This window comes from Selaginella moellendorffii, unplaced genomic scaffold, assembly GCF_000143415.4.
Source record: "Selaginella moellendorffii unplaced genomic scaffold, v1.0 SELMOscaffold_0, whole genome shotgun sequence".
NCBI classification, from domain to species: Eukaryota; Viridiplantae; Streptophyta; class Lycopodiopsida; order Selaginellales; family Selaginellaceae; genus Selaginella; species Selaginella moellendorffii.
In genome coordinates, this window is record NW_003314261.1 from 4,556,486 (window position 1) to 4,579,295 (window position 22,810).

Below are 22,810 nucleotides of genomic sequence, written 5' to 3' on the forward strand. Positions count from 1 at the left end.
GAAAAAACTCCCAAGCTTTTGAAGAACACAATCTTTTGAGGGTAGTACAGATCTGTCCAGCTGCTGTAAAATTCACCGAAGCAGTAGGACGAGAAGGAAGTATCGACTTGCTCAAGTGCGAGCCGAAAGAAGGAACAAAAAGAAACGCAAGTGAGAAGTAAGAATTCTATGCATCCGTAGTCGTGACAGGAGCTCCCAGTATACGAAGATGTCTGTCAGTGCTTCCAACCGCAAGGAAGGAGGCGTCCGGGCCAAACCTGACGCACGTAACTTTGTCTGCAGCACAAAAGCCCATGAGACACGAAATCACAAAAACAAAGGGACTTACTTGATCCCGAGAGATCTGGAAAGGTCTTCACAAGATTCCACTCCTGCTTCACACTTCCCGTTTGGAACACTCTGGATGCAACGAGAAAACGGTGTAAGACTGAGTTCCACCTAGAGAAATGAATATGGATGGTACTGTCACCTTATATCTGAGCCAGCGAGCGCGAGATAGGAGCCACTGTGATCGAATTGAACTGGCGGAGAGACGAGCACGTAAGAATCTGTAAGGCAACATGGGAAAACAAAGTACAAACCAGTGCTGGTTGGTGTGCTAGGATCGTATGGAGAAAACGATCGAAAGTTTTTCAACTTGCGCAGATCCCAAACCTTCACGCCATCGCTGGCGGCAGTCTGCACACGGCGTACGAGTTTAACAACGCACCAAAAACAATAACTCGGAAGCACTCACAGCCAGGAAGTAACCATTTTCAGAGAACGATAGTTCAGTCACGGGCCCAGAGTGTCCTTCAAACTTGGCAACGTTGTTCTGGATAAGGAACAAAGAAAATGTTAAGGCCCGAAACAACAAACTCGAAAGAAAGAGCTTGCCTGTGACTTCACGTCCCAAATGCGAACCAACGATTCCGCAGTTCCAGTGCCAAGGATTAAGCCATCAGGATGGAAGGAAGCGGCTGTATATCCATCTTGTACTGCTGCATCGGTAACCTGAAAAACTCGCATGTTAAAACGGTAATGAGGTATTCTAAAATTTTACCTGCGTTGTACAAGTGCCAGAATTGAGGTCGTAGAAGGCCCATGTTTTGTCATCTGACGCTGTTACAAAAAATCTGTTCGTTGGATGGACGGTAATCGCCCGAATCTGATAACGAAGTTCAAGTTTACCGAGAGCTTTCATGAAGAACAAAAGCAAACATACCTCAGCACTGTGTTCCTTAAGCGTCTGTTTACAGCTATATGCCCCTTCCTCACCACCTTGCCAAATTTTTACCGTCTGTAGGAAAGTGACAATAAGAAAAATATGCACGACTAAAGCCCTTTGTTCTACCTTATCAGCCGAAGCAGTCAAGACGAGATCATCTCGGGCAACAAATTTTACACTCGTCACCTGCACAAAACATCAAGCATGGCTAAATTGCAGCACGAAAATAAGCTGACCTTCTTGCTATGACCAACAAGAGATGCAACGATTTCACCAGAGGAGCGGTCAAAGACAATTGCATTGCCGTCATTTCCGCCTGTTAGAATGACATCCTAGAATCACACCAATGGATTAAAAACAGAAGGACAAGATAAGCAAACCATATACCTTCTGATGATGGATATCTATAGATAATATACCCGGCCTGCTGGTCTTGTGCAAAGGATGGCTTGAAATCACGCTATACTGTTCTAGATTTTCGGCTTTCACCAATGTGGGTGGAATCTGCACATCAAAAGACTAGAATGAGGCACACAAAAAGACGCGACACGCCCAGACCCACCTGCCGCTTCTTTCGCAAACTAGAAAGGTCAGCATTGCATTGCGTAAGTTCTGCTATCATCTCGTCAGAGATCCCCTGCTTGAGCGTTTTAGCGGGTGGCAGTTGCTCCAGCTCTGCCTCTATTTCCCTCGTAATCAGTGAGAGGAAAACTACAAAAGCAAGAGCTTACCCCGTTTGCCGTTGCTAGTTACTGCATCGGCCTCTGGTAGAGCCGCCGGCCTTTGCAGTTCTGCTTGAGCAAGTAGAGTTCTCGCATCGTCCCTTTCGGTTTTCAGCCTGGCAATCACGCGGCAAGCTGCATCATGCTGCAAACAAACTTGCAGTTAGCTATGGAGTTACTTGTGGCTGCGGAACCTGATAGAGGGCATGGCTGAGCTCCTGACGAGCATTGTTAAGTTGCTGCTCCAAGTGGTAGTTCGACAAGACAACCGCATCCCATTCCTGTAGAAATCACCCAAACGGTAAGGATTTTCCAAGCTTGAAACTGTAACGGACTCACATTCTGAAACATTCCAAGCATTCCAGGAATGCTCGTCGCTGTAACGGGCCTCGGCTTCACGGCCTGCAAATAAAATCTCTAAGACGAGAAGAGAGAAGAAATCCAGACGCGCTCAAAAACCTTGTTAGTCTTCACCGGTAAGAGATCTTCCTCGGTCAAGGACTCTCCAGTGACAGGGCAAGTCCCATTTTCCTGAAGCACAGCCACAATGCATCGATTGGAACAGCCACTAAACACACTAAATCCTTACCGCAAGATGCTTCTCGATCAGCCTCCTCTCGAAAAGAAGCCCAGAGCGCTTGGAAATCACGGGCTCTTCCGGCGTCAATCCAGAGACTGCGAGAAAAACACACAATACGAGCTCGTAACGACGGCTGGAGCTAGAGAAGGAGCATTCACTCACTGGCGCAGAACATCGTGACGAGCCGAGCCGCTCCCGCTCCTTCCAAGCCCTAGAAATATAAACCCTAATAGGTCACTATGGCGCTTTAGCGCTGCTGCTTGGAATTCTAGAGCTGGCTCAGAAACGCTCGCTTGGATTTGGAGCGCCAGAAGAAGAAGGCTAGAGGAAGAAGTAGGAGGGAGGAGGAAGAAGAGAGACAGTAAATTCTCTTTTGAGGGTTTAGGGTTTATGATGGCCGCGATAGCGCTCAGGTCTTCGATGCGAGCAGCGATGCGTTCCCGGCTATCGGCGCCATCGCCGGCTCCATCTCCAGGTTCTCAGGGTCTTTTGCCCCTTGTAAATCGTGCTTGCCTCTCAATCGATCGTTCTAGCGATGATGGCGCGCCAATGCAGCGGGATTGACAAGGTCCTTGTGCCATCCCGAAGGTGTCTGGTGCGATTTCCCTCGCTCTTCTCATGTGGTTCTTTCTCCAGGCTTGGCGAGGTCCTTTTGCATGGAGCCCGTGGAGGAAACAATGAGTAGCAAGGACAAGTTCTTGAGCCCGCCAAGCTCTGCTACTTCAAACAGCGTTGACATAGCTCCAGGAATCTACAAAGTAAGCTCTCTCTCTCTCTCTCTCTCTCTGGTTGCACTTGCTAGATCGAAACTTTCATCTCTCTCTCCGTGCCGTGCTTGTTCTTGGTAGATCGAAACTTTTGTCTCTCCGTGGTAGATCGAAACTTTAGCGTTGCTCTTGCTGGATCGTCTCTCTCTCTCTCTCTCTCTCTCTCTCTCTCTCTCTCTCTACTTTTCTCCCTCCGTGCCGTGCTTGTTCCTGGTAGATCGAAACTTTTGTCTCTCCGTGGTAGATCGAAACTTTAGTATTGCTCTTGCTGGATCGAAACTTTCGTTTAGATCAAACTTACATTTTTTCTTCTTTTGCTAGGCTATTCTGATTGGTAAAGTCGGGCAGCCACCCACTGTGAAAACTCTCAGCAGTGGCACGGAAGTGGTCACCTTTCCTTTGGGAACTGGAGGCCTGAGGAACCACCGACGAGCGCTCGAAGGAGAGAGCCCCCAAGCCTACGCGCAGCGTAGCTTCGTGCAATGGCACAGGATCTGCGTGTTCAAGCCCACGCTCGTCACCCTTGCCATGCAGATCAAAAAGGGGTGAGGACATTGTCTTTCTTTCTCGTTCTTCACGAGTGTCTTCTCCCAGGATGAACGTCTACGTCGAGGGAAACATCGAGACACGAGTCTACAAGGACACGGTAAGCGGCACTTTCAAGCGCTTGCGAGAGATTTCCATCCGGCAACACGGTAAGGAGCAAATCGAAAGCAAATCGAATTAGTTTACTCACAGATGACAACGCAGGCCGCCTGTATATGATGGGAACCAAGCCTCTACTCGCGTCTGAAGTCAAAGAATGAGCTAGAACACGCTACCTTTGAATTGCTGTTTTGCTGTTTTCGTTTTGTTCTTCCACTCTTGTCCATATCCACAATGAAAGTAATATGTACGAAAGTTCCTCTTCTCGAGATCTAGTCTAGTTCGTTGTTGACATCTTGAATTTGCAAACCGGGCAAGTGGCCTGCTGTCTTAGCCACTGATCGATGCAATGCGGATGAAACTGGAAGAGTCAAAGCGTCAGTGATGGAAAGCAAGCGTAGAGTAGAACCTGGTGTAAGCACGGCAGGGTTCTAACAATCTCCCCTTCCATAACTTGCTCCAGGCAGACGCTACAAGTGAGCTCCTCTAGCTTCTCGTCCAACGAAGAAGAAGGAGATCCCTTGTTTGGATCAGAAGATGCCTGTGGCTGATGCTGCTGAGAGCTTCCTTGTTGGCTTCAAACACAACGTGAACAAAGTTATGGGAAAGAAAGAAACAGAGAAACAAAGAAGTCACCTCTTTTGTGGTTTGTACTTGTGAACGGGGAGCGAGTTTATCTCTGCCTCGCTCAACGCCGGCACGCCGGGAGGATTATCTGGATCCAGAGCCCGCAAGGCATCGTAATCTGTTGGAACGAACGAGGTGAGAGAAGAGCGGAAGCAAAGTTACAAACCAAGTTCGTCAAACTCCCGATCGAGGAGCGCAAGCTGCAAGCGTAAGCCGTGAAGCCGGCCCCTGGTTGCAAAGGCGATGGGCGGCATCCTCAGACGAAGCTCGGTGTGACCAATCAGCCCGTTTGCCGTCGCTGCCACAGCCGCGGCGTTTGCATGGGCTTGGATTTGCTGGCACATTGCGTACATCCGGATGCTTGTGGTTATGAGGAAAACGGCCATGCCAAACCATAACTGCAGAGAAGAATCGTGATCGTATAGCTTCGCTTCCAAAAGAAAGAATCTATTTTTCTAGCCATACCAGGAAGTTTGGAGACACCGGCTGGGAATTGAGAACCATGAACAGCAAGAACACTGGACAAAGCCACCGTCAACACGAAAGCTTCAAGTCTGGAATCTCTTACTTGTGATGAAAATGATGACAGGATTCGTGTTGAGCGGCCTTCCCCCGCCATGGAACCTCTGGAGCAGGCAAAACAATTTAGTGTAACTGTAACTTTGGGAGAATTGGCGCTTACCACCGCTCGCCGCTCGGGTATGAAATCGTGGAACCCGCTCTCGATGTCGGCTCTCGTCCCCCGGAAGACGAAGCTCATCCTCGCAGCTGGGAAGAAAATGGAGACCTAAAAAACCTAAAAACCCTCTTCTTTGAGGATCGAACACGCAACCTTCGAGGAGCTTTACCGTGTCAAAGTTACGCGATCCTGGATGCTGGAGAACATTAAAAGAAGAGAAAGTGATGGCTCCACGAAAAGAAAAAATCAAGAGAAACAAAACAGGAGAATGGGACTTACGAGCATGCAAACAAGCACGCAACGCCGTAGTCGAGCTGGGAGTTTTCAGAGCTCCTCCGCAAGATACGCTTCCAAATCTTTGAAAATAAAGGAAGCGATTGTCAGTCGCAGTCGAGTTAGCATGAACGAATGCAATGTTTCAATCAGTCAGGTAAGGCACTGGAATGGAACGCAAATTCAAGCAACTTGCAAGGAGCGATCAACACGACTTTGCCATCCTCAGCTCACCTTGTGTACTGACTTACCTCCTCTTTCTCTCTCCCCAATCTCTTTCTCTTTTTCAACACCTTCGCAGTCTTGGCGGTGCTGCGAGCTATCCATTTCCACAGGATAAGTTAAAGGCGGTCGCACTTCAGCCTGTTTGAAAAGAGAAAGAGATAGTGTGAGAGAGGAAGATTAGCCAGTAAACGCAGCTTCTTGCCTGAACAGACGACTTACTATAACTCGCCATATGTCCGGTACTCCTACGTGCATCCTCGTCGTCGCATCCTTGCCTCAAGCCACTAGCAACTTTGATAGCCACGCTCGAAGTAACAGCAGCAAACTAACCGCGTGGGCGATGGACCTTACAGCACCACCATGCTTAGCAATCACGATAGAATTAAACGGAGCTTTCCTGTACCTGGATGGGAACAGGAACCAGCTGAGCCGAGAGTCAAGCCGCGCTCTTAACACGGTCAAGGAAGTACTTCGCTGGAGAGATCCATATCCATATCGTATAACTTGGTGACAAGTACATCTCCGACGTTCACAGCTCTCTCGTTCATATTCCTTGCTTGCTGCCACAGAGTCTCAAAAAACGTAAGAAAGTTTCAAAGGAGCTAAAGTGTAGATAGAGTACCTTTTCACTAAGCTCCCAAAAATTTTCGAGCAAAGCTCATTCAATGCGAATCTCAAACGAACCAGAGCTCGTCGCTCCACCGTTTGAATCCGGACGAACCTCGCCTTAGCTGCGACGTCCACCATCTGTCCGGACAGCTCAACTGCGTAAAGAAGTAGTAACACTCGCCTCGGCTGGCACAACAAGGACACCCTCCGGGAATGTCAAATGATTGAAAGTTAAGTGGAACCAATTCCCAAAGCACAAGGCAAGGCATTCTCGCAAATATGCGGCTGCTGCTGCCAGAAGGCCTATACTAAAATACTCGTCAGATCTACTGTCACTCCAGCTTAGAGTCATCTAACTTAGTCTTTTTATACACTAGAAAATAAACCGAAAGTATGGTTTATAGCAGAAAATAAAGCCAAACACAAACCGACAACACACAAGACAAGACAACGCATGACAAAACGAACACGAAGCTCAACGAAGAACATGGAAAAATACCTCGGCTTGAAAAGTCTCTCCGAAGCCTTTTATAAACTCATCGTTTCGGCCACGAGAACGTAGCCTCTACTTACAATTCCCGCTTTAGAACCTGCTGGATCTGTAACAGCAGGCCTCTCATCAGTACTATGAAATCCCCAGGACCTGCTAAACTGGAGCTGGAAGCAGCTATACATATATGTATAACCCATGTAAAAAACTGTGGCCCGATCGTAAGTGATACCGAACATTTCCCCCCTCTCATCCTAGACACCGGAAGAACACGACACCGCAGACTGGACTCTCAAAGGATACTGGAAGGAATTCGCGTAGTGGAAAAAGATACTCTCACCTCCACTGATGGCTTTACCATCGTTAACGATGCAGTCGTTGTAGCCGACCCTCTTGAAGATCTTGGGATTGACGAGCTTGGCGGACGCGAACCAGCCGCAAGCAATGTGGATGTTGGACAAGGGGCAGCCCACCACGCAGAGATTGATGATCTGGACGCTGTAAGTTGGGATGCCATTGGGGAGCGGACTGGAGCGGCCTTGGAAGACACTGATGTCCGACTTGGTACACTCGTCCGAGATACGATCTAGAGAAGGAAAGTTATAGCTGAGTGTTTTCGCCAAAGTGTGAAAGCTGAGTAGAGAACGCTTGCTTACTAGTGCCGAGATTTCTTCGTTTCCTGCTATAGAGCTGGCTTGCGAGGAGGCGTCGGCTCCAACTCGCAGACTCGACTGTTGAGTTCCTTTGAGATATTTCCAGCAATTCTACACAATAGAAGTTTGATCGATTGAAATGGCACCGACAAGGAAAAAAATATCCATACCTGGTGGAGATTCGTCGGCGCTGGATAGCTGAATGATCAGGAGAAACACAAGAACGGCTTGGATCCAAACGAGACGCGGCATCGATCGATCTATCACTAGATATTTCACGGATTCCAGCATGCAATAGCTCTTGCCTGGCCGCCCGCATTCACAGCATTTCCCACGGTGCAAGAGCTGAATCAAGCTTCCTGGAATCAAGAAGGGCCATTCTTTCCTCTCCCCTGCCAATGCTCGCCGGAGAAAGGAATGCCGGAGGGAGACACGATCGAAAGCGCTCGGACCTCCGGATCACCGGAGAATGCAGGCCGATCGCGCGCCGGCGTGGATCGATCGCCAATCCAGTGATAGGGCAACAGCGCTATCAAAATCACTGCGCACGCTCCAGACTCAGACGCTTTCTCCAATCATTCCCCCACCACACATGCTTCTACTGCTTGTGGAAATGAGCTAGGGTTCTTGAGCACACGAGGGCGCCAGACAACATAAAAACACTTTCTCATCAGCTGTGGAGCCTTCTTGTCCGTCGATGGCCCACGAATCCACCGGCCAGACTCGAAGGCCACCTTGGCAGCCCCCCAGCCGCTGATTTTCTCGTTACCAACGGCCCGGATGAATTGAAAAGGCCAAAGCTCGTGCGGAGGGGAAAGTGACGCCAACTCGGTAACTACGGCCGGCGGCGAAGATTCTGCGGAGCTCATTTACAGTTAGTAACTACTGCCGGCGTGGTAAAAAAGTGGACGGTTAATTGCCTAGTGGATGTAGGGATATACCCCGCATCGGGCTGTCCTTCGATCAATGCAACACCGAGCGTAGCTAGCTCGTCAAATTTACTACGCTTCCATTTACTAGACCCCTTACTATAGCTCGCTCCTTCAATTTTAAAACACTGGCGGCATATTCGTGCGGGTTTGCAAGAATATCCTCCCAGTACTTTGCTCAGATTCTCCTTCCCGGGCCTTGGGAGAAAGCATCACTCCACATTCCACCTTGGTCGCGCTCGTCCCATCTTTTAGCCTCTGCGAACGCGTCCTTGAATGGGACCGTGCAATCCACCGAGCCAGCCTCGTATTGGCGCTTCATCTTCTTCATGCCGGCGAGGTGATGGCGCAGTGCCTCCTCGTGGGCCTTTTGGAGCGCGGTTTTCTTCACGGGAGGACCCCTCCGCCCTTCTTGGAACGCTTTGATCCTCTCCTCGCTCAGGCATTGATCGCGCAGCCTCTCCTGGAGCGTCAATTCGGCCTGTTGCGACATCAAGATCGATCAAAAACTCGTGTCAAAGATGGAATTTGAGAACTCACTTCGACAATTTCGCGAGCCAGCCGCTTGTGCCATGGATTCCTCTTCAATCCGAATGCCTTCATCACTTCCATCTGCCGGGAAGCAAAAAGAGACGCGGGGTGATCGCTAGAAGTAACGCTGGGAGGAAAGAGAGTGATCGTCACAGCTAGCAAGGAAGAGAAGTCACTTACTCGAGAGCTATAAATTCCGACTCTGGATGCCGCGTGAGGAACGATTCTATAAACGCATCCTCTGGCTGCCGCTCCTTCTTCGTCTTCTTGGTCACCAGAGGCTCTTCTTGCATTCTGGATAAACCCAATCAATCCAGGATCAAAATGCCGGTCGATCAGTCGATTGAATTCTAACCTGCGCGCGGCCTTCATCCAGACCTGCTCGGGGATCCATCCCGCCTCCACGGCCTGCAGCGCCTTGGCCAGCATTTTCCCCTTCATGAACGTCGCCTTGCCCATCTCGCTCGTAAAACCCTACGCGAAGAACCCTAAAAATGCCCACAGCCCTAACTACCGGGCTTTGTTGCCCATTTGGTGCCTTTTAATTTTCTTGTGTGTGCGTTTTTTTCGTTTTGGGGGCTTATGTAGGGCGCGGCGGGCCGCTCCTCGATCGCCTGGGATCGATCACCATGGATCAGATGAAGAAGAAGCTGATGCCGCTCATCAACATGCGGCCAGACATGTCGATTGATGCCTCGGCGTCCTACAAGGTGAGTGTCGATCAAGAGAATTGGAAATTTCGCCCCCCTGGATCGAATGCCCGGGGTTTCCAGAGCGCGCACCGCACCTGGCGCTCTGGAAATCTCTAGGGTTTCGTCTCTGTGTGATCGATCTTGGGAATTCCCTTGGTTGTCGGTGCTAATTCAGCTTGCTGGCGGCACAGGTCACGGATGGAGGGACCTTGAATCTTCTGAGCAGATCTTGTGGCGAGTATAATATCAATCAGCTGGGCCTCCAGAAGAAGAGCTCTGCCGGTGGAGACGACAAAGACGACAAGGAGAGAACTTATCAATGCGCGTCCAACGAAATGTGCGTTTTTGGAGCAATTGGATGGGGAGCTAGCAGCGTCGTTCGCAAGGCTATTCATATTCCAACGCATCGGATTCTCGCCCTCAAGAAGATCAACGTCTTTGAGAAGGTTTTCTTTCCAAGTTCCTTTTTCTTCTTCGAGATGGTGATGATCTTTTTTTCTTTGGCTTCTCCCTTTGCGTTTGATTCAGGAAAAACGTCAACAGTTGCTAAACGAGATTCGGACACTGTGCGAAGCGCCCATGGCGAAAGGCCTTGTAGAGTTTTACGGGGCGTTTTATTCGCCTGATAGCGGACAGATTAGCATAGCGTTGGAGTACATGGATGGAGGATCACTTGCGGATATCGTGCGAAACAAGAAGTTTATTCCTGAGCCGATTCTGTCGGTCATCACACGAAAAGTTTTACAGGTAAAGCCTCACCTTTACGGTAAGCTTCGCTTTTTCGCGTGCTCGCAATCAGTCACGAAAGTTGTGTGTTATTTTCCAGGGCTTGCAGTTTCTTCACGGAGTAAGACATCTAGTTCACCGAGACATTAAACCTGCAAACCTTCTAATCAATCTGATAGGTGAGCCGAAAATCACAGATTTTGGGATCAGTGCTGGCCTTGACAACTCCATTGCCATGGTATGCGTTCGCATCTTAGTGACCAAGCTCAAGCCTGCTTAATTTGCACTTTGCTTGGCAGTGTGCCACGTTTGTCGGCACGGTGACTTACATGTCTCCAGAGAGAATCAACAACGAGTGCTACTCGTACCCGGCGGATATCTGGAGTCTGGGACTTGCGTTGCTGGAGTGTGGTACTGGAGAGTTCCCTTACAACGCTAGCAAGGGCCCTGTGAATCTGATGCTTCAAGTAAGGTTTTTGTCCTGGTAGCCGACACTACTCTCCTGTATGTTCTGATCTGTGTAAGTTGCTTACAGGTAATGTATGATCCGTCTCCAGCCCCGCCTGCGGACAGATTCTCCTGCGAGTTTCGGTCGTTTGTGGAAGCATGCCTACGAAAAGATGCCGATACAAGGCCAACAGCAGAACAGGTTGGAATTTATTTCGGCTCCCAGAGGTCCCCAGTTTTACATGTTCGTTTCTGCTGCAGCTTTTACAACACCCATTTATTAAGAAGTACGAGAACGCAGATGTTGACTTGGCTGGTTTTGTGCACAGTGTCTTCGATCCAACAGAGCGGTTGAAAGACCTGTCTGATGTAAGATGTTTTGTTTTCTCTCTTCCACTTGACTTACTGATCATTGAGACGCTGCAGATGCTTACGGTCCATTACTACATGCTGTTTGACGGTCCTGACTCGCTATGGCATCACATGAAGACTTTCTACCGCCAAAACTCGACTTTCTCGTGAGTTTGCTTTTCTCGTCTGCCGGTCCCCTTTAATTCCCTCCTTACGCAGGTTCGCGAACCAAACCGTCTGCGGTCTGGATCAAGTGTTCACGACGCTCACGGACATCCGCAACATGCTGGCCGGGGAGCGAGCCGAGGAGAGGCTCGTTCACGTCGTGGAGAACTTGCAGTGCTGCGCGTACTCCAAGCGGGGCATCGTGATCCGGGTGTCCGGGGCCTTCGTGCTGGGGAGCCACTTCATTCCGACCAGCGACGGCATCCAAGTGGAGGGACTCCTGGCCAGCCCGTCCTTGGACGTCCAGAGCCGGCAGATGGGAACGTTTAGCGAGCAGTTTGTGATGGAGCCGGCCGAGCAACAAGGCTCCTTTTTCATCTCCAAGCAGGAGCTCTACATCCAGCAATAGTGAAGAAACTATGGCTGCTGCTACAAGCGCTACACAGGCGGGACAGGGAAAACAAGCGCGATCAAATGAGCTCCAAGTCAATCAGCCACAGGGCATCTCACAGATTTGGGAAGAAGTTCTTAGCGAGAAGCCACAGAGACGACGGTGACGAAGAGGTTTCTTTCAAGTTATGGCAAAGCGATAGGAAGGAAATAATGCCGAGTTTTTTTTTTCTGTAAACTATGTTGTAAAGTATGGTGGAAGAAAGTGGTTTTGTTTATATCTTAAACTTTGGATTCTAAGCCTTTAAAGTAAAGTAGTTGTTAGGGTTTTTGGTTTTTGTTGGTAGCTAGGGCTGATCGAGAGCGCGCTACGCTTGGGAATGAAGGAGCCCGTGGCTGTAAGGCAGATTTCTTCTTTCTCGCGTGATGACCGTGTGTGCGATCTCCATCAGGTGGCAAGAGCAGCGATTCCCGAGCGGCAGTCATCGAGATCGCCGTCGTCGCATCCTCCTCCCGCTTCATTCTCGGGCGCGCACGATGAATCCGCCGGCGCTCCCTCGCGGCATCTCTGGGTGGGGAACGTTGCCGTGGAGACACCGGAGTCCGTGGTGCGCGACATGTTTGGGAAATTTGGAGAGCTGGACAGCGTCACGGTCTATCCCCAGCGGCAATACGCGTTTGTGAATTTTCGGAAGCAAGAGGACGCCGAGCGCGCCAAGGAGGGGCTGCACGGAGCACACATCGCGGGGCAGCCTTTGCGAATAGAATTCGCCAAAGGGGTGGGTTTCTCTTTTCCAGGCAGGGATTTCTCTCGATTCTCTCTAGTCTGTTCTTTAGAGTGGTGATTTTTCCTAGGCTGGTATTTCGTTTTTTTTGTGTGTGTGTGTGTGTGTGTGTGTTTGAGCTTGGTGCTGTGGATGATACTAAAGCTTGGGTGTTTTCTCATCTCCAGGCGAGGCCTAACAGGCATTTGGCTGTGGCTGGGATAGCTCTAAGCGTGACCAAGGAGATGCTAGAGGCGGAGTTCCAAAAGTATGGAGCCATCGAGGAGTTCAAGCTGTTGAAAGATAAGAGCTCTCTCATGGTGGACTACTTTAAAACTGATGATGCCATTGCTGCCGTGGAAGCGCTCAACGGGAAACGCTTCGGTGACGACGTCCTGCGCGTAGATTATCGCTCTCTTGCTTCGAAACGGGTACTTTGATCTTGTTGTCGCGCTACATCTGACGGTTCCTTTCATGCAGGGTCCTGCCTCGGGACCGTCAGCTCCCAGCTCCGCTCCGCGAGGTGGCGGCGGCAACAAGGACGATACTCCCAGCGAGGTTTTGTGGATCGGCCTCCCAGCCAACGCCAAGTTCGACGAGGAGACGCTCCACAGGTTGTTTCTTCCCTACGGCGAGGTCGACCGGGTAAAACTGTTCGCGTCGCGAAGTTACTGCTTTGTAGAGTTTCGCTCAGTCAAAGAGGCGGCTCTGGCCAAGAACGCTCTTTCAGGGAAACCGATCAATGGACACCGGCTCCACATAGAGTTTTCCACCAGTGAAGTAGGCCCCGTGGATGGGAAAGACGGTGCCTCGGAGCCGAACGAGGCCATCGCCAAGAAGTCGAGAGTGTCGCCTGCCGAGCAGAGTGGACCCCGTCTTGGCTCGCCGTTTCTTCCCGTCCAAGGCCCGGACAGCTGGGGATGGCACGGAGTCATCGCAAAAGGTGGCACTGTTGTCTGCCAAGCTCGTGGATTTCTAGCCAGCGGCAAAGTCGAGACACTCCTGATGTAAGTTCTCTGGTTTCCTCTTTTCCTTTCTCCTTGCTCATGAAAGCTGGTTTTGCTTTGCTTGCAGACCCGAGGTCGTAAACTGCACGTCTCGCACGGACTTGGACAGGCTCGCGGACCACATCTATCCCACCGCCGAGTTTCCAGTCGTCTTGTTCATGCCGGCGCGGGACGTGGACCTGATGGCTTACCACGACTTCCTGCGCTACCTCCGAGAGAACCACCGGGCGGGAGTCGTCAAGCTGGGCGACGCCACGAACCTCTTCCTCGTGCCGCCGTCGCCCTTCGCGGAGAAGGTCCTCAAGGTGACGCGGAGCGACTGCATCATCGGGATGGTGTTGAACTTCCGGAGCCAGTACCACCATCACGTCCAACTCCAGCAGCAGCAGCAGCAGCACCATCACCACCAACAAAAGCAGGATCACTTCCAAACTTCCCAGCCGCCGCCACCGGCAAACTTGCCTCCGGAGCTCCTGGCATGGTCGATGTTTCCCCCGGCGACTAGCACCGCTCCCAGTGCCATGGCCGCTCCTCTAAGCGTGACTGGCGCTGCTGCCCCGGCTCCTGTGGCTGCTCCTCCTGGATTCTCCTGGCCGGGACCGGGAGATCAGCAGCAGCAGCAGCAGAGCGTGGTCGTGTCACAGCAGCAGCCAAATGCTGTCGTTGCCCCTCAGCTTCCAATCGAGCAGCTTGCGCAGCTGACTTCGTTGCTCCAGCAAACATCGTCGCAGCAAGCGCAGGCACAGCAACCGGCGTGGGCGCCAAGTGCCGCGATTGCGCAGTTCCACCAGGGAGACCCCGAGCAGTTCCAGAGGACCCTGGCTCTCGCGGCGCAGATGCTCGAGGCCCGGAAAAAGCAGTGAAAAACGTAGGCAGCGGCTGTGTACAGTTAGAAAGCAATTGGAGTACAGAAGAGATTCTTGTAAAACGAACTTTCCAGTGAAATCCTTTTTACTTACTTTCTTCCGTTAAACCTTGAAGCTTGGAGTTACATGATTCAAAGAGATTTTTGTGTTTTGATAGATGTCATCTTTAATGGAAAGGTTAATGAGATCTTGAAGCGTTTCAATATAACAGGAGATGTTAAGACCGCAGTGCTTCATGTCATGGAGAGGACTAGCAAGGATTACAAGGATTCTGTTATCATGTTTCTGGTGTGGGATGAGGCTCGACTGCCAAAAGTTGCTGGTCCAGATCATAACAAAGCAGAAATAGTGGCAACAATATTTGATGCTCGTGGCTGCGCAGCCTTGCCTGCTTGTGGGGATCAGGCTTTTCGTTTTGGAGAGCTGGAGGATGATGATGCATTTTGTGCCAAGGTATCATTTAAATTATAAAATTTATATAACCTTGAAAATGTCTTTCTTGATAGGAAATTTTGGCTGCTTTTCATTCATTCCAGATGTTTTATTAAGGTGACGAGTTCAGGTATGAAATGTTTTTTTAATTCTAAAATTTGAGTTCTCACGCACTGACCAAACCAAAAAAAAAAACTGTTTATAAATAAACTTGATTATAAACAAGTAATGCAGGACAGATTTCGTAAAACACGGAGCTCTCCAGTCAGGATGTTTCTCAATATTGATTTCCTTGATAGAGGGATTTCACGATCGTCGTCGAGATCCTGCCCACCAATGGGTCAAGGGAGATGTAATAGAAACAAAGCGATCAAACCTTTAGAGCTTTAGAGTGTTGATCAACTTGCTGCTTAATCTGTGTGCACACAAAAGAAACGGCCTCGGATTCCTTGCGCTCGTCACGCCTTGGTGAAAGCGCATAGAAAACGTCGTGTGTAATCGATTCCTCGGCCATCTCTTCCAAGTCTGAAATCCAGAGTTTAGTTTCAGACAAAAGAGATTGACGTGTCATGAACCTTCGTAAGATTCCGCACATATAAGCCGAGCAAAAGCACGGAGCGGAGCCACCGCCATAGAGCCGCGCTCAGCTAGATCACTATCCCTGTTAAAAACATAAGAAAAGTAAGAAGGAACATTTCTTACTCATCACCTGAAAGTGAAACGCTTTCTTCCACTCGGAGAACCATCGTCATTCAAGTCTGTGCTCATATTATGTCGCGATAGAGTCTGAAGTTTCAAATCTCGGAGTGGATCTGTTAGTGAAACACCCATCGGTACCTCCACCTACAAATGAAAAAGAGAAGAAAAAACCAATGTCAAAGAACAAGCTTGAACAAGAGAACCTGTTCGTGGGGATTGGATGCCACAGCAAAGCCGTAATCAACAGCAAGGATGGAGTTTGGAGTGGAACCATAGCTGAGAAATATCTGCCAGCAAATTAGACAATGTAAAAGAAAGAAGCAATAAACTTTACTTCATCACCAGCTTTGTAGTCTTGATCTGCTACTGCCTGCCGATGGAACGAAAAAGAAGAATAAAAAGAGAGAAAGATCTTAGCTAGCAAACAATGCGCTTGCAGATAAGCTTACCACCGCACAATCCTTTTCCTTGTCGTAGGAGAGCCGTGTTTGACAATTATGATCGTGGTTGAAAAAATCCGCGAATGGAATCTGGTCTACCAGGTTGAGCCAAAGCAATTGCCGTTACTGCCTACCATTGACATTGTCAAGTCTCCTTCTCGGCTTTCCCAGGAACGTGAAGAAACTACATTGCTGCCATCAATTCCTTTGGCATTGAATTCTCATTTTTCTCCATACCAGTTGAGTAAGCGTGCATGAAGTCTGTGAGCGAGACCTCGCCAAGCACATCACGACACCATGGGAATACCTGTTTATTGGCCAGTGTCAGTAGCTGCCGAGAAATAAAAAGAAGCAATGACGTTTGCTTCAAGGACGTGAAATTCCGACTTGATGATTTTCAAGCACTCCATCGTCTCGCGATAAGTTGGACTGTGCTTGAGCCAGGCTAGCTCCTCATCCTTCCAAAACATCTACACACACGTAAGCAAAATAATTTACAAGGTATAAAGATGGAGTGGAGGAATCCACCTTACCGTGCTTTCGATATCACCAAGTTGAGGCAAGCATCGAAGATAAGGAGCCCACTGCGATTCCTGATTGGACAGAACCAATGCTATTCATGATAAAAAGCAAGAGAAGGTACCTGAGCTTTGTGTTTTTCGGATAGAAGGAAAAGAGACAGCCGAGTCTTTGGGTTGCTTGTGCTCAGAAGGTGGCTCACTTGCGAGGGTACGTTCTCTGGAGTGATAATCTACAGTGACATCTACAAGCTTGTTACAAAGAAGAGAGAAGAAAAAAAATAAGAGACCAAGATACTCACGGCAATGCGGGGTATTTCGAGAAAACGTGATCCAGCAGGAACTCTACGAGTGGCAAACAATGCCCTTGGTATCCAAAGAACGATCTTAGAAAGAAAGAAAAAAAAAATGATCAGTGCTAACCTTCCATACTGTGACATTCCAATTGTCACCGCGGTGTTCTTGCCTAATCCACCTCGCTTATTGAGCCACGCCAGGAAATCCTTCCATTCCGGGCACTGGAGATCTAATCTGATGAGAAATCACAAATGCCGCTGGCATACCTGACGATCGCCTGGAGAAAAAGACGCTGTGAAGGAGCGAGCGCCAGTGATCCGCCTGGAAGAAGCTCGCATTCCCCCATAGGGTTTAGGGCTTATGATGCGAGCAGTGGCAAGGCTGTGGTGTGGGCAATGCGGCAAGGGATTAGGGTTTGTCCGGCTCGCAGCCACCGCGGCGAGCTCGCAAAGCTCGGGTAATGTCGATTGCTCCACGAAATCTCCCCTCAAGAAGAAGGCGCCCGTGGCTACGAGGACGAAGAAGCCGAGCAAGAAGGTCATAGCCGAGATTTCCAGGAAGAACTGGCTGGATTCCCTGACATTACCGCTTGGGGACGAGGGGGATGTCGATGCCGAGTGTGACGCAGAGGTTTTGGCGATCTCGGCGTCATCGGTCCCAGTGGATAATGCGCTTGTGATTGGCATCGACCCGGATTTCAAAGGCGCATTGGCTGTTCTACGTTTGGAAGATGATCGATTCATACCCGAGGTATGATCCTTTCCTTGTGCCTTCCTTCTAATGGCTACTGGCGCAGTGAAGGTGTTTGATGTTCCAACGCTCAAAGTCGCCATTGGAGGAACTATGCGGCTTCGTCCAGACGCCAAAGCCATTGTCAACCTCTTGAAGACGATCAACGCTCCTCACGGTAGAAACGATGGGCTTTTCGTGAAAGTTTCTCATGAACTATTGCGTTGGGTGTTCTAGGCTCGGTGGCTTACGTCGAGAATTCGTTGCCACATAGCACGGATGGAAAACAGGTAAGAAGATCGCACCACTTCTTCTTTTGTTCTATGCTCACGAAAGCTCTTTCAGTCATGGTGGAGTTCCGGCTTTGGCTTTGGAATGTGGACCGGTACTTTACTTGCGTCTGGCATCTCTGTGGTGCCCGTGTCTCCCAGAGCCTGGAAAACTGCCATGGGCCTCTCCTCCAGCAAGGTACTCTAGAGCCTTTGTTTTGTGGAAGAAGGATCTCTCTTCCCATTTCCGACTTGGAAAAACTTTTGCCACACGCCAGGACGAGAGCCGCCTAGTTGCGTCGAGCTGTTTCCCAGCCATCGCCTCACAACTCACGAGGAAAAAAGACCATGGTTTGTTCCCGCGAAAGTACGGCTTGGCTTACAGTTTTTGACTCGTGCACAGGCCGAGCCGAGGCGCTTTTGCTTGCAGCGTTTGGAAGGGGCCTGACACCGCAATCCGAGTGGGGGCAAACAGTGGCAAAGTCAGTCTAGAACACTCGCAACAGGACACACGACTCGCACACGCACGCAAACATTGGTAAAAGAGATAGAAAACTATTTCTCTTTGGTTCTATTCAACGTTTGAGTTTGACAAAGCCTCCTTCCAGGTTGGTTTGACAAAGACGCCTGTTCCGGAAAACAAATGCCCCGCACAGCTCCTCCGGGGCCAGCCAAGAAAAGTATAAACTACAACGCTTCTCGCACTGTTCACCACTATTGTACTTTCAGGTGACGCATTCGCCATCGCCATAGCAGTAGATCGAAGAGCATCGCTGGCTGGATTCCTGCTTTGATCCCCGGCGATTGAGAAGCAAATCGCGACGAGAGAGAACCGGGGACCGAGACAACGAACTTGTTCGAAGCTTCCAGTCCCGGCAAGCAAGTGTCTCTTACTTATCTCTCACTCATCGCTTTCATTGTTTAAGCGCTTCCAGACAAAAGCGACGACCACGACCATGACTAGCTATTCCATCGATCGGTCTATCGCCCCGCCACTCTCGAGATTTTTTGGAGCTAGATTGGACTGGTGACTGATCGATCTTAAGAAGTAAAACCCATAACCACGATTCCATGGTCTTGGTTTAAATTTCAGCCGTTGGATCGCGTCCAAATGGGGCTACAATGGCCGTTGGATGTGGAGCGGCGATGGATTGAATGGTGGGTGTAGTCGAGAATTAGGGCAGCCGCGAAGGAACAAGGCAGCGCAATTGGCGACAATGCGGCCAGGGATTCCGTGGTAATGATTCGCTTTTGGACAACAAAGTGGTGTATGACCGGATCGATTGTCTCCGCTCCCTCCTCTTTATGCTAGTGGAGTCTGAATTTTTGGAGCGTCCACTCAATCCATTCCTTCTCTCCTTCTTCCTCTTTGTCTCCCCTTTTACTTTCCTCTCGATCGATGATCCATTCGCTTCCGTGTGAGAGAGAGAGGATGATCCTTCTTCCACCAGCGATCTAGGGCCCGGATCGCACGGGTGAAGGGCTAGTGACGGGCAGCGTGACGGGCACCGACGACTTGCGCTCTTCCACACCTCTCTCTCTCTCTCTCTCTCTCTTCCTCTCTTTTATAATTCTCAGTCTTCCAGAGTAACTATTCCTGCGAGGCCAGCGATCGACGGAACAGGGGCCGCGGAAGCGTGTTCATATTGCGAGTGAGCTCCTAGATCATGCGCTTCTTCTCTTCCCGGTTGATCGCCTCCGGCATCGCCAGAGCGTGCTCGCGGTAAGCATTCCAGTAGGTGATCTCTCTTCTCTTCTCTGAGATGGGTATTTCGTTCTAAGGCCAGTGATCCAGCGATTCCTTTGATGATGCTAAGAAGAAGAAGTAGCGGCCATGTCTCTCTCCAATTTGCTGCTGGGTTTGTTTCTACTCGTCTTTCTCGCAACATCTCGGTCGCAGTGCCCCACGAATCCATCCGGGATCGCCAACGACACACAGACTCTGCTCTCTCTCGGTGACAGGCTTGGCATCAAAGCGTGGAACGAGACCGCCAATCCAAGAGCATGGCGCGGTGTGGAGTGGAGCTCGGACAACCGAGTGGAGGGCCTCAATATGTCCAGGTTAAATCTCTCGGGAGTTCTTCCTTCCATCTGGGCCGAGCTTCCATCGCTGGCTCGCTTGGACCTCTCGCAAAACAACATCTTCTCGCTGGAGGTGGCTGGTTGCAAGAACACGCAGCTCAAGCTCCTCAACTTGAGCTCCAATTCTCTGCAAGAGGTCCCGGCAAACCTCTCCAGCCTCGAGAGCTTGGAAAGCTTGGACCTCAGTGGGAACTTCTTGGGAGTGGCTGGAGTTCCAAAGTTTAGCTCCACGCTGCGATCGCTCAACCTGTCCATCAACAACTTGACTGGGAGCGTCTCCATCGGTGGTAACCTGGGACTGGAGGCACTGGAGCTCTCGCACAACGGATTCAGCGGCTCCATTCCAGAGACTTTCGGGGAGATGACGAACTTGACGCGCCTGGACATATCGTATAACAGGTTTACCGGAGATCTACCCGATATCTGGAGCAAGAACTTGGAGCTCAGGTACTTGGATATCTCCAACAATTCGCTCCAGGGCGGTTTGCCACCGAGCTTGCGAAGGCTACGCAAGCTCTCGGTTTTAAGCGCTAGATCCAACTTTCTCTCCGGGCCACTGGAGCTGGAAGATGGCGACTTTGCGAGCATCGAGACTTTGCACCTCTTCCAAAACTTGTTTAACGGGACGGTACCAGCGAGGGTGGGAAGCTTGACGAACTTGAGGATGCTGGTTCTCACGCAGAATCGTTTCAGTGGCGCTATACCTCCGGAGCTAGGAAACTGCTCGAACATCAGAGAGATATGGCTCAACGGCAATGACTTGACTGGAACCATCCCAGGCGAGCTCTCGAAGCTGTCGCATCTCCAGCAGCTAGTTCTCAATGGCAACGACATCGGTGGAGAGCTCCCTTCCGGACTCTCCAACTGCACGGAGCTGGTCGTTCTCTGGCTGGAGCAGAACAAGTTTTCTGGAAATCTCCCGGACAGCTTCGCGAACTTGAGCCGCCTGCTCATTCTCTCGCTCTCCGGCAATGATCTCGTCGGTTCCATCCCGGCCTCCTACGGCAAGATGAGCTCGCTGATCGGCCTCGACGTTGGATCGAACAGCCTCTCTGGAGAAGTCCCGGCCATGCTGCAAAACGTCTCGACTTTGCAGTTCCTCTTCCTCTCAAACAACAGCTTCAGCGGCTCCATCCCGGACTGGCTTCCCCGACTCAGGAACTTACGAGCCATGGACTTCTCGCTTAACAGGTTCTCAGGCGAGATACCGGCAAGCATCGGCCGACTGTTCGCCAACGTCCAGCTCTACAACATGACCAACACCACCCCGCTGGTTCACGCGCAAAGCCTCGTCTACAGTGGCTTCGCCTTCCCGACAACCATAGACTTCTCCTCCAACCAGCTGAGTGGAAGCATTCCAGCGACCATCGGCGACCTCCACAACCTCCAGGTGCTGGACTTGAGCCACAACCAGCTAACCGGTCCCATTCCCGATTCCCTGGGAAACGCGAAGAACCTCTCCAGGGTGACGCTCGCGAGCAATCGTCTCAATGGCTCCATACCATCGTCCGTGGCGGACCTCTCGTTTCTCACCGTCTTCGACGTCTCCAACAACAGCCTGGTGGGACGGATACCTTACAGCCCGCAACTCTCGTCCATGGACGTGGCTCTCTTCGCGGGAAACCATCTCTGTGGCGCGCCTGTGGCAAACTGCTCGAGCAGTGCTGCGCCGCCGGGTGGAATCCAGTCCAGAGGTGGCGAGCTAGAATCTCAAGAGGCGACGAGGAGAAAGACGCTCATACCGATCGTCATCGCCATCTTTGCGGCGGCCTTCTTCTGCGTCTTCCTGGCCATGTACTTCGCGCTCGCTCGTCGGCGGCACAAGCTGTACTCCAACACCGACCGGGACAACGCCAGCTTCTCGCTCGCCTTCTGCGAGAAGCTCCCCGAGCAGATCTCCGCGCGCAAGCTGGCGGCCGCCACAGACAACTTCAGCGGGGACAACGTCGTCGGGGACGGCGGCTTCGGCGTCGTGTACCGCGCAGTGCTGGAAAACGGCCAGGTGGTGGCCGTGAAGAAGCTCTCGTCGTGCGGCCTCCAGGGGGACCGCGAGTTCCGCGCCGAGCTCCAGACGCTGGGCGAGCTCAAGCACAAGAACCTGGTGCCGCTGCTGGGCTACTGCTCCGACAACAACGATCGCCTCCTCATCTACAAGTACCTCAAGAACGGCAGCGTCGACACTTGGCTCTACTGCCGCGAGCCCGGGATGAAGCCGCTCGACTGGCCGACGAGGCTGAGGATCGCCCGCGGCGCGGCGCAGGGGATCGCGTACTTGCATCAAGGTTGCGAGCAGCGGCACGCGATCATCCACCGGGATATCAAAGTGAGCAACATACTCCTGGACGAAGAGTTTGAGGCTCACGTCGCGGACTTCGGGCTGGCGAGGCTGGTGAACGCTGGAGAGACGCATGTAAGCACGGACGTGGCGGGAACCATCGGCTACATCCCACCGGAGTACAGCCACAAGTGCTTCGCGACGCCCAAGGGGGACGTGTACAGCTTTGGGGTGGTGTGCCTGGAGATGCTCACGGCGAAGAGGCCGACGGACCAATTCTTCCGGAAGAACACCGGGCTGGTGGCGTGGGTCTTGGGGTTGAGGAGTGGGGAGGAGAAGAGGATGGCGCTGGACGAGTGCTTGCGGGAGCGGTGTGAGCATGGCGCGGAGTTTGATCAGATGGTGGAGATGATGAGGATCGCTTGCTGGTGCTGTAGAGACGCTCCATCGAAGCGTCCTAGCATGCAGGAGGTGGCGAGCTTGTTGGAGCGGCTAGAGAAGCGCGTGGTTCTTGGTGGTGGTGGTGGTGGTGGATCGCCGACGCCGCTGCTCGAGAGGGATCGAGATGGGAGGAGCAGCAGCACCAGCAGTAGCAGCAGCGCTCCAGTCGATGATCCTTGCGTGGTTGAGCTCACAACCACGGTATAGTGTAAACTTTTACTCGAGAAAGGAAAGCTTACAACAAACGTGCCAATGGTGGCCGGGCGATGCAATCGAGCAATGG

At 51.1% G+C, this 22,810-nt stretch overlaps 9 protein-coding genes across 16 annotated transcripts; 4 read left to right on the top strand and 5 right to left on the bottom strand.

The window, feature by feature from the left end:
• Positions 1-16: 16 nt before the first annotated feature.
• On the bottom strand, positions 17-2,782 carry LOC9642002 (pre-mRNA-processing factor 19). 2 transcript variants are annotated; one of them, XM_024675660.1, is made up of 18 exons: positions 2,672-2,782; positions 2,519-2,604; positions 2,389-2,460; positions 2,269-2,331; positions 2,124-2,210; positions 1,939-2,074; positions 1,770-1,882; positions 1,595-1,711; positions 1,444-1,539; positions 1,334-1,393; positions 1,205-1,279; positions 1,043-1,147; positions 877-993; positions 737-814; positions 582-678; positions 470-521; positions 329-399; positions 17-276 (listed from the first exon to the last, which is right to left on the bottom strand). In XM_024675660.1, the coding sequence occupies exons 1-18, from the start codon at positions 2,682-2,684 to the stop codon at positions 167-169; spliced, it is 1,548 nt and encodes a 515-aa protein (XP_024531428.1). In that variant the 5' UTR covers positions 2,685-2,782; the 3' UTR covers positions 17-166. The 2 variants fall into 2 exon arrangements, with proteins under 2 accessions (XP_024531428.1, XP_002961116.1); XM_002961070.2 differs by having other exon boundaries at positions 1,770-1,888.
• A 76-nt stretch (positions 2,783-2,858) lies between these two features.
• On the top strand, positions 2,859-4,179 carry LOC112346528 (single-stranded DNA-binding protein, mitochondrial-like). The gene is made up of 6 exons (XM_024675684.1): positions 2,859-2,984; positions 3,065-3,097; positions 3,146-3,267; positions 3,598-3,821; positions 3,871-3,971; positions 4,027-4,179. The coding sequence occupies exons 1-6, from the start codon at positions 2,900-2,902 to the stop codon at positions 4,080-4,082; spliced, it is 621 nt and encodes a 206-aa protein (XP_024531452.1). The 5' UTR covers positions 2,859-2,899; the 3' UTR covers positions 4,083-4,179.
• LOC9632268 (E3 ubiquitin-protein ligase SDIR1) lies at positions 3,977-5,344 on the bottom strand. Its single transcript, XM_002961071.2, has 7 exons — positions 5,231-5,344; positions 5,117-5,174; positions 5,014-5,066; positions 4,715-4,946; positions 4,558-4,666; positions 4,331-4,496; positions 3,977-4,282 (listed from the first exon to the last, which is right to left on the bottom strand). The coding sequence occupies exons 1-7, from the start codon at positions 5,306-5,308 to the stop codon at positions 4,199-4,201; spliced, it is 780 nt and encodes a 259-aa protein (XP_002961117.1). The 5' UTR covers positions 5,309-5,344; the 3' UTR covers positions 3,977-4,198.
• Positions 5,345-6,818: 1,474 nt separating this feature from the next.
• LOC9632269 (TPD1 protein homolog 1) lies at positions 6,819-8,085 on the bottom strand. The gene is made up of 3 exons (XM_002961072.2): positions 7,648-8,085; positions 7,481-7,588; positions 6,819-7,410 (listed from the first exon to the last, which is right to left on the bottom strand). Exons 1-3 carry the CDS (start codon positions 7,766-7,768, stop codon positions 7,079-7,081), a joined length of 561 nt encoding a protein of 186 aa, XP_002961118.2. The 5' UTR covers positions 7,769-8,085; the 3' UTR covers positions 6,819-7,078.
• Positions 8,086-8,345: 260 nt separating this feature from the next.
• LOC9632270 lies at positions 8,346-9,454 on the bottom strand. Its single transcript, XM_002961073.2, has 4 exons — positions 9,293-9,454; positions 9,118-9,231; positions 8,947-9,064; positions 8,346-8,887 (listed from the first exon to the last, which is right to left on the bottom strand). The coding sequence occupies exons 1-4, from the start codon at positions 9,394-9,396 to the stop codon at positions 8,585-8,587; spliced, it is 639 nt and encodes a 212-aa protein (XP_002961119.1). The 5' UTR covers positions 9,397-9,454; the 3' UTR covers positions 8,346-8,584.
• A 24-nt stretch (positions 9,455-9,478) lies between these two features.
• On the top strand, positions 9,479-11,995 carry LOC9632271 (mitogen-activated protein kinase kinase 3). 2 transcript variants are annotated; one of them, XM_002960420.2, is made up of 9 exons: positions 9,479-9,647; positions 9,821-10,075; positions 10,158-10,376; positions 10,456-10,593; positions 10,655-10,822; positions 10,891-11,004; positions 11,064-11,171; positions 11,229-11,320; positions 11,373-11,995. In XM_002960420.2, exons 1-9 carry the CDS (start codon positions 9,567-9,569, stop codon positions 11,725-11,727), a joined length of 1,530 nt encoding a protein of 509 aa, XP_002960466.1. In that variant the 5' UTR covers positions 9,479-9,566; the 3' UTR covers positions 11,728-11,995. The 2 variants fall into 2 exon arrangements, with proteins under 2 accessions (XP_002960466.1, XP_024530529.1); XM_024674761.1 differs by having other exon boundaries at positions 11,064-11,320.
• A 53-nt stretch (positions 11,996-12,048) lies between these two features.
• On the top strand, positions 12,049-14,452 carry LOC112346610 (flowering time control protein FPA-like). Its single transcript, XM_024675957.1, has 5 exons — positions 12,049-12,106; positions 12,161-12,487; positions 12,661-12,903; positions 12,953-13,479; positions 13,547-14,452. Exons 1-5 carry the CDS (start codon positions 12,089-12,091, stop codon positions 14,340-14,342), a joined length of 1,911 nt encoding a protein of 636 aa, XP_024531725.1. The 5' UTR covers positions 12,049-12,088; the 3' UTR covers positions 14,343-14,452.
• Positions 14,453-14,957: 505 nt separating this feature from the next.
• Positions 14,958-17,477, bottom strand: LOC9632272 (SET domain-containing protein 4). 2 transcript variants are annotated; one of them, XM_024668276.1, is made up of 15 exons: positions 16,998-17,477; positions 16,858-16,952; positions 16,737-16,800; positions 16,560-16,667; positions 16,450-16,509; positions 16,276-16,374; positions 16,154-16,223; positions 16,051-16,100; positions 15,926-16,006; positions 15,811-15,846; positions 15,680-15,763; positions 15,487-15,620; positions 15,353-15,438; positions 15,154-15,302; positions 14,958-15,103 (listed from the first exon to the last, which is right to left on the bottom strand). In XM_024668276.1, the coding sequence occupies exons 1-15, from the start codon at positions 17,472-17,474 to the stop codon at positions 14,993-14,995; spliced, it is 1,704 nt and encodes a 567-aa protein (XP_024524044.1). In that variant the 5' UTR covers positions 17,475-17,477; the 3' UTR covers positions 14,958-14,992. The 2 variants fall into 2 exon arrangements, with proteins under 2 accessions (XP_024524044.1, XP_024524041.1); XM_024668273.1 differs by having other exon boundaries at positions 16,276-16,386.
• A 746-nt stretch (positions 17,478-18,223) lies between these two features.
• LOC9632273 (receptor-like protein kinase 2) lies at positions 18,224-22,780 on the top strand. 5 transcript variants are annotated; one of them, XM_024668261.1, is made up of 3 exons: positions 18,255-18,267; positions 18,338-18,409; positions 18,459-22,780. In XM_024668261.1, exon 3 carries the CDS (start codon positions 19,564-19,566, stop codon positions 22,732-22,734), a length of 3,171 nt encoding a protein of 1,056 aa, XP_024524029.1. In that variant the 5' UTR covers positions 18,255-18,267; positions 18,338-18,409; positions 18,459-19,563; the 3' UTR covers positions 22,735-22,780. The 5 variants fall into 5 exon arrangements, with proteins under 5 accessions (XP_024524015.1, XP_024524005.1, XP_024524021.1 ...); XM_024668247.1 differs by having other exon boundaries at positions 18,224-19,452; positions 19,512-22,780; XM_024668237.1 differs by having other exon boundaries at positions 18,224-19,452; positions 19,517-22,780.
• Positions 22,781-22,810: the final 30 nt, after the last annotated feature.